The following is a 9,254-nucleotide window of genomic DNA, read 5'->3' as shown; positions in this document are numbered from 1 at the left end:
TTCTACAATGAAGGGTAACACCACCAATCTATTAAATCACCTGAAACGTCATCACATACTACAGTATGAGATGGTTAAAAACAAAACTGCTCAATCACAAAGTACCAGCGGCCAGACGAAACAAACGGCTATAAAAGCAATGCTATTCAACGCAACACCATACCCAAAAATGTTGATAGGCTACTGTTTCTTGCTAAGAATCTTTAATAGGTCTAGCCTGTCATAATACCTTTGAATGTTGTCAATGTTTAATTGTCATTTTTCATTTATTTAAATATTACATTCTTTTTGTTTACTGCATTTGTTTAAATTTGACTGAAGCAAAGAGTATTATGTCTTATTTTGTTTCTATCTTGTTTGGTAACCTAATATCCAGGGTTTGTAGATCTTTAAAATAATAAAGCTTTTCAGATTCATGAGAGAATCGTGAATCGTGAATAAATCCAAGCAAAAAAAATTGGATTCTCATTTTAGCCAGAATCGTGCAGCTCTATAAGAAGTTAATATTTTAATCATTTCTAATCAATTTTGTCAACGGAAAGACGTATTACCTATAAAGCCAGAGTAGAACTGTTGTGCGTCTCCGAGCAACACACAGCGGTGTTTCATTTCTGAATTAATCTGCGTTTTGAGCTAATCAATCAGGTGAACCAATGATTCAATGGCCCATTCATAAAGAGAGACATTTACTTCATTCCTGAATGAATCAGCTGTTTGAATAAATTGAATGAATTAATGACTCAATGACTTTTACAGACATTTACCACCAACTACTGGCAGTTTAAGTTTCTTATTTAGAGTATCATTTCATAATAAAAGTATTATTTTAATATTTTAATATTTTGTGAATAGTTTGGCCAAAAATGTAAATTCTGTTTATTTACATTTACTCACCCTCATGTAGTTTCAAACCTGTATGATTTTTTTTTTTTTTTTTTTTTTTTGTGGAACATAATGTAATAATGTGATATTTAGTCTGTTTTGGTTTCATCTTCAAAGACTTTTAGTTTGCTTATCTTTGTGTCCTGTGTTCCCGCTCATCCTTTTTTTGTCATGGTTATTTATTACGTTATTAATTTGTGCACACCTGTTTTCACTTAAGTTCGTTATCCTGTGTATATAAGACCTTCAGTTCTCTGTGTTCATTGTGTGGTGTTTGTGATGTTTGATTACACACTGTTACATGATTCTCATTCATTACTACTCTCTTCTGTTGTTTTAATTAAAGTTAAGCTGCTAATAGATCCGCTTGCCACATCTCATCGTCTTCCTCAACCCGAGTGTGACAAACAAATTCTATATTGAAACACATAAAATATTTCATCATAAAGCTACTTTTTGTAATGTCTATTTGATGCTTTTTAGGAGTAATTTCTCAGCCAAATTTGATGTGCGATTAGTTTGTGATTAATTAGATAAACAAATTGAAATGTTTGACAGCCCTAATTGCAATAATAATTACCATAATTTCACAAAATAATGTATTTAGTCAAATGTTGCCATCTTCAACATAACTTCAACATCATATCTCACAATTGTGACTTTATTTCTCGTAACTGACTTTAGACTTTATAAAAAACGTTGTTTCACAATTGTAATTTTATGTATTGCAGTTGCAGTTACTCTAAGATTATTTTTTTTTTTACAACTGCATATTTCTATCTTGTAATTACAACTTTATACTTTACAGTGTGACTATTTTAAACTTTATTTCATGATTAGCTTTCTTTTTGTTTTCTTTGCTGTTTTTGTAGAAAATTCAGCTTGTAATTTGCTGTATTTAGTATAATTTGCTACATTTTTAGAAGCTTGTAGTGTCACAAACTGCTAGCTTGACTATAGTTAAACTAAAATATGAATACCTGGTAGTTTTACAAGCAACAGTTTCAAAATAGCTTTCTCAACACTGTCTATAGGTTGGTCTCAAGATTCTGAGGGCTCAGAATACAGTGTCAGTCAATGGGCCAGATTTATTATGTGCCAGGCATGCATAAATAAAATAAATAAATAAATCATAAGTCTCATCACTTAGAAAAGTATTAGCACACCTCTCCTCAACTAGCCACATGATTTGAGGATTCATTCATGTCTATAGCACAAATGGATTGTTTAAATCCCTAACCATATGAATGAGCAATAGTAATACTCATGGTTGCCTTAAACTCCAATAATGAAAAACAGATGGCCACAAAAAGAGTTAGGGAGTAAAATACTTTTCCTCATCTTATTTTAAATGCAAAAGACCGAGTAGTTGGAAGAAGTAGTTGTAGGGGGGAAGAAAAAGAAAAGAGCAAAAGACTGTTGGGTTGCGTCTCAGGTACATGCCTTCATTCGTTTCAGTGGATTATTCATTTCCTTTTGAAGTGAAGCTGCTCGCCCAGCGAGGAATGTCTGAAAGGCAGCTGAAAGGAGACTCTCATATTTCTCCAAGAGCAGCTTGTCATCTGGGGGGTAAATACATCTGTGCAGAGAGAGGGAGAGGGAGAGAAAAAGCTTTATCTGATTATCTGATTTAGCAGCCTGGTCTGCCTGCTTTTCTAATCACTTAAACAAACCTCAATCGTTCTTTTCACACATGCATTTGTCCATTAATGCTGTGTATATACTAATGATTAATAAACTTGTCTTTATATTAGACGTTAAGACTAAACAAAAGCCAGAGACGTGTAAACCTTTGTCTATATCTGTGTGATGGATCTTCAGATCAGCGCCATATTGGGTTGTGTATATAATCAAAACCAGCAACTGGCTTTGCTTCGGGACCCAGATTTTATATTAGACATCAGACGGCAACACTCTACAGTACCAAAATTGTGCAAAATAATAAAAAAAAAAACTTTAAATGCATTTATATTACTGGTAATACTTTACAGGAAGTACATGTAGTTAAAATAAGTTAATTCAGTATTTATTAATCGGTATTTATTGATCTTTTAAACTTTGTTAATGTTAGTTGATCAAAATACAACTGTCTATTGTAAGGTCATATTAATAAATGTTTAAATTAACATTAACTAAGATTAATAAATAAAGATTAATAAAGAATTTTTCATTGTTAGTTCATTTTAACTAATGTAGTGAAACAACACATTACATTACATACATTAACATTAATCTAATGAAACGTTATTGTAAAGTGTTACCATATAACCATGAATTAGACCAATAGAAATTAGAAAACAATTTAAATTCTAAACAAACAGAAACAACATCATAAGTGTGATTTACCAGTTTAGATTGAACGAACAACAGGCTAAAAATTTGATAACTATAGCTATTTTACTATAAGCTATTTAACCAGTCACAAATCTGTATTTGTCCCAAAATACTGTAGTTTGATTGGACAGCCTTTGACGTCAGCAACAAAACAAATGGGTAGTGTTTTCTATCCCTTTTAAATGTTGATAATGTAAGGCATAATGTAGAGATCATAAGATGATTTTGACTGTCAGACTGCAAGAATTATCCTGATTATTATCCTAGCTACTTACCAGAACTGAGATAAAATAATGTTATTATGTGAGAACAAAAAGACCACAGAGTGATACGAGAGGCATGAAACTAGCACAGTGTTGAACATTTTACCATTCAGCATATTCCAGAAAACTGTGTAATAAGCCCATTTATTTTGCTATCACAACTTTTCAACACTTTTCTACAAAAAACAAGTTTTATTTTATTTATTTTTTTGTATTTAGCATCGTTCTTTCCTTTTTTTAGAACAGACTGACCCACCATTTGAGAACCTCTGATCAAAATAATAGGTGCCTCAATCTAAATTAATAGTGAAGGTGGAGCAAGTGACACATTATACCTCCCACATTTCCGTCTAATAAACTAATACTCACTTGGCGTGTGACATTTAAAACGTCTCTTTTGGAATCCGGCTTCAATGTAATCAAAAGCTCAAGTAACGTAAATGTTCAGATCAGAAGATAAACCGCCCCAAATCCATTAAGAGCTACAAGCACGATGGACAAACTTATGTGGGAGAAGTAATCTAGTAAGAGTAAGTGGGCTTAGTCTTCGGCATATGGCACGTTGAAATCTGGGTCTGACCCACAAACCTCAAACACTTTTTTTTATTTTATTTTTTATGTTTCAGCATCTTTTGGGGTGTTTTTATAGAGTTGAACAGAACAGCAGTTACGCGCATGAACACAAAATGACCTATTTAAGAAAAGGCATTTGTTTCGTATTCCTCCTCTGTAGCTCTGACGTGGGGACTCCGTATTAAGGAGCGATTTGTTGCAATTACGAAGTGACTCGTGGTGTGTAAAATTCAGCATATGCTAAATGGTGCAGTTTCACTATGAAGAAGCCACCCTACCTCTTCAGTAAATACAAATGGTTAGTTGAGATGCTTCTGTAATGAGGTCAGGTTAATCAAATCTTCGTTTGAAAGATCCTGGTGTCTGAATTTAAATGTAACATGTGGTCAGGTTAATCAAATTTTCGTTTGAAAGATCCTGGTGTCTGAATTTGAATGTAACACCTGACATGAGTAATAAAATGCAAGAAGCATTTGGCTGCTAAGGAATTTGGCTTCTTTACAAAACATTAGTAGTCATTAAAGGAGCAAATAGGAGTTGTTTAATGTTCTGAAGAAAGCGATTTCCTTGTCTGAAAAGAATATATAAAAAGACTGGCAACTTTTGGTGCTTCTACACCAGGGCTCTCAAATAACTGGTCATGAGTGAGGTAGTAAATATTGCAAATATATTTCATTTGTATTTCATTATATATGTCATTTTCCTTGTGGCCTTGAATGAATGAATGAATGAATGAATGAATGAATGAATGAATGAATGAATGAATGAATGAATGAATGAATGAATGAATGAAATGTATTCCGTTTTTAGTGTAACTACTTTTTTAGTGGTATAGAGAGAGACAGAGCGCAACGCGTCATAAGCTGAAGACCACGCCCACCAAGGGGGAAAACAAACCAACTGTCTCCATTGACTTTGCATTGCGAGAGGCTGCCTCCTTGTCATTTCTTGCTTCTAACAAAATACAGAATAATGCCTAAAAGCTGCTATGTGACAAGGTGTACAGCAAACAAGCTAAGAAACCCAGAAATAATTTTTCATAAGCTGTCGACCCCAAAAAACGAGCGTTTGAGGACATAAAAGTGGATAAAGGCTGGAACGAATGAGTAAATTGTGGGATTCTGACACTCAGTATGCACTAAAATACACTACGTGTGCAGTAAGTTAAACATTTGGTCACTGGTGAGTCAAATATCCAAATGTCAGTTTTATATATTATATTTCTGTAAGATAAACTATCCTGTGTTGCCGATTACAGTCTCCTCCGGCGGGCGTACGTTAGTTCTCAGAGTAATGAGACACGTGACGCTCGGTCTCAACTGCCTGTATCCACTTTTATGTACTAAACACTCGTTTTTTGAGGTCGAGAGCTAATAAAAACGTATTTCTGGGTTTTTTAGCTTGTTTGCTGTACACCTTGTCACACAGCAGCTTTTAGGCATTTGTCTGTCTTTTGTTAGAAGCAAGAAATGACAAGGAGGCAGCCTCTCGCAATGCAAAGTCAATGGAAACGGTTGGATTGTTTTCCCCCTGGGTGTGGGCGTGGCCTAAATACGCTCTGTCTCTATAAATGGCCTTCTCTCTCTCTCTCTCTCTCTCTCTCTCTCTATATATATATATATATATATATATATATATATATATATATATATAAAATTTATTTTTGTTCCAATCACTGAACAACACGACTGGGGGCATGTTCATAAACAAAATGTTCCCTAAACACTGGATTCAGACATGCCTTGGTGCCTTACTATCTAATTGTTCTGCCTACGAAGGCAGAATTGTTTAAGTCTTAGAAACAACCTTTGTCCTTGCTTTGTCCTCACATGATAGCCCAAGAAATTGTTTCATACCATCGCATATCACAAACCAAGCCACAAGAGACCCCACAGGAGTAAGCGGGCATTCTTACAGGATAACAATCGTCAAAGCGGCTTCCCTACCTGTAGTTCCCCAGGTGGCGCTTTTCGTGCTCGTCCCTGGAGACCTGCTTGCGTACTTGGGCCAGTCTTTCTTTCTGAAAGCACAACACAAGTGAATAAGTGGTGAGAAGTAGGAAGAATGACAAAGACATAATGCCCTGTTTCTGCTGGTGCTATCCTGCAGTGTAATTTAGCCACCCAAAACCGAATAACAATGTCACTGAATGACTCGTTTCCCATATTACGAGGCACCTTAATGAAGTCTGAGAGTTAGCAGGCGCATATAACAGTCTCTCCTCAACACTTGTTAATACAGGGGGCTTATTCATAATTCATATAGATTTAACTCCCACTGTACCATTTTAATACATCAAAAACTATAATTGCGGAAAGGTCAGCTGGTCAATTTGAGTTGGCGCAGCAGGGTGTCTTCTATAATAGTCACTGATCTCTGTTAAATGCTGGTACAGGCATATTCGCTCAGCCCCCAATCCCCAAATCTCACTCCTCTTTTGCATCTAGCTTTGCCCTTTGAAAATACCACCTACCTGCAGTCATCTCAACCTCATTCATCTCTTCATTTAATAAAAAAGTTGATCGAAAGACCAATCAAGAACTGGTGCACAAAGCTCCATAAGAACTTACTCTGAAAACATGCTTTGTCTGTACGTCTGCATTTTGAAATATGAATACTTATAAGAATAGTTTACTTAAAAATGAAAATTCAGTCATCATTTACTCACCCTCAAGTTACTTCAAACCTGTATGAATTTCTCTCTTCTGCTGAACACAAAGGAAGATATTTTGAAGAATGTCGGTAACTAGACAGTTGACTGTCCCCATTGACTTATAAAATACCATGGAAGTCAATGGGGTCCATCAACTGTTTGGTTACCGACATTCTTCAAAATATCTTCTTTTGTGTTCAGCAGAAGAAAGAAATTCATACAGGTTTGAAACAACTTGACGGTGAGTAAACAATGACAGAATTTTCATTTTGAAGTGAACTACTCCTTTAAATACCTTTTTTTAGTTTTGGAGGTTGTGACAAATTAGACAAAACAGGCTAGATTTCAACTTGCATTTTCCACATAAGCACAAAGACTCAAGTCTGGAGCCCTGGCTTTGACATCAAAACATTATTTTGCTTCTTAACTTAAACATGACCTAATAAAATGTTGCTCTCTTAACAGCTGAATGGGTCATACCAGTTCCTCTCTCCTGCGCTCGAGTAGGTGACGTTGTTTCTCCCAGTCCGATGATCCGGCCGTCAGTTTCCGCGTGGATCCCTGTCCATACAGCCGTCGCTGGGCTTCCGCTTTCTGCTGGGCCAGATTCCGTCGTTTATCACTCGCTCTGGGTAAAAGCAATAAAAAAAACAGGAAATGCTCAAGTAATAGCACTCAAAGTAGCCTAAACTCCCAGCCGAAATCCTGACAGACTCCGAGACTCCATACATCACTCGACTTGACAGCATTCAGCACTTCAAGATTTCATCGCTCACTGGCCCTTCAAATTTGCTGTTGAAAGTGACCACTCAGGGTCAGTGAGCTCCTGAACCACCGGGGAACCCTCTCGTTTTATTGATACGACTTTCACACTTCTCGCTGAGTTATTGGATTTGTCCAGCCACTGCTGGGGAAATAACACAGGAGTTGCTTTGGTATGTTACAGGGAAAAACTCAGCTGGATCAGTTGGGACACAGTAAACATCTGTGGAGACTTCCAAGAAAATCACTGCGACAGAATGGTAGCAATGCATCCTTGAAATCTGATCCACTGCTGTATTGAGTTTGTCTGCTGTTGTTTCCTAGGACCATTGTTGGGCCACTCTGGTATATTTAGTACAAAGGGTGGACATGGGATTTGAAGGCCAAGTCTACGGTAATCAATCACCGGATACCCCGCATACTGACATACAAGTATACATGCACAAATGTACACAGGCAGTCAGTCACTAAAATTTTTAAAGTAAGCACAAGCAAACATTCACAACTTTCATACAAACATATACACACACACACACACAAACATAAATGAACATTTTAAGTTAAATACAATAAAATATTTTTTTTAAAACATGATTCATCCTTCAGTTTGAAGAAAATGCATTACCCTTGGTATTTACAGTAAAGCACTTACAACTTAAGTCTATGGGGCCATATACAGTATAATAATAATAAAAAAAACTTTTAAAAAATACGCAATTACTGTAATTATTTTTAGAATATAACTATAAACATTATATGTATGAGACGAGTGGGATAAAATAATTTGCTCACCTTGTTATATCCATTTCTTTTAACTTATTTCATAACCATTTAAATTCAGTAAACCTGGTAATTCACATTATATCAATTCTGATGGCAAAAGATATCTTGTTCAAAATGAAGACAAAAAATATTGTGACATTTTGTGGTTATCAATCTTGAGTTGAGTTTGTCTTTAAACCTATATGAACTCCACACATCTACTAAATATCATCATGATTTCAGTTGCATAAGGGTCACGGCAAAATGGCTCAGTTAGTTCTGTGAAAAAAGATAGATAGCCCTGAAAAAAGGTTGGCCTGTCACCGTTTGTTTGCAAATGCCACTTGTTTAAATATTTTGTAATGCAAAGCAGTGACTTTCAGATATTTTTAAGTATAGCTCAAGTGTCCAAATACTTTTTGGGGCCTTCACACTGCAACAGAACATACTGTAAATACCACAGGTGCTGCACGTAATGTGCTCACAATAAGCTAAAACTCCAAAATTATTTTTTATTCTTACTGTATCTTAAATCAAAAAGTAGCTATAACAAATGCATGAGGACCCATCAAAGAGTTTCAGACAACTTTTTAGTTGAGATCAAGGAATCAATATTTTTGAAAACAAAAAAGACTGTGGACAGCCGACAACTGAGACTGAGTTTTCTGATTAACTCATTCGCTTCTCTTTCTAATGGGACTCTGGAGAGAGTAATGCTTCATACCTGATGTTGAGCAGTTTCAGGGCATTGAGTAAAGCCCCCTTCTTCACATCGTAATCAATCTTTTGATCTGTCCCAAAACTCGGAGCACGATTGATCTGTAGAGGGGAAAAAAAGAGAGAGATGTTATCTTCTTTCATATTGTTTTCTTCAATTTCAAAATCAAAACCTGAAGCAATCACCAACTTTTAAAGGGGACTGAGAAGCCACAGTAGAAACTGTCACTATTACCCATTAGTGAAATCAGAGGCATCAGCTCTCATTAAAAACAAGTTCTCTCTTAGTGTCCCAAGAACCGCAATTG

General features: G+C 35.7%; 1 protein-coding gene across 3 annotated transcripts in view; it reads right to left on the bottom strand.

Moving 5' to 3' along the window:
- The window catches only part of ttll7 (tubulin tyrosine ligase-like family, member 7), a 129,795-nt gene that overhangs the window by 34,468 nt on the left and 86,073 nt on the right, over positions 1-9,254 (bottom strand). For all 3 annotated transcript variants that reach the window (XM_082156733.1, XM_082156734.1, XM_082156735.1), the window contains 4 exons: positions 8,954-9,048; positions 7,186-7,333; positions 5,999-6,072; positions 2,326-2,461 (listed from right to left, as the gene is read on the bottom strand). In XM_082156733.1, the coding sequence (XP_082012859.1) occupies positions 2,326-2,461; positions 5,999-6,072; positions 7,186-7,333; positions 8,954-9,048 (453 nt within the window). The remainder of the gene's footprint in view (positions 1-2,325; positions 2,462-5,998; positions 6,073-7,185; positions 7,334-8,953; positions 9,049-9,254) is intronic.

The sequence above is a fragment of the Leuciscus leuciscus genome, assembly GCF_965113295.1.
Source record: "Leuciscus leuciscus genome assembly, chromosome: 23".
NCBI lineage: Eukaryota > Metazoa > Chordata > Actinopteri > Cypriniformes > Leuciscidae > Leuciscus > Leuciscus leuciscus.
The sequence above is the reverse complement of the archived record's forward strand: the minus strand, read 5'-3'. Positions and strand labels throughout refer to the sequence as shown.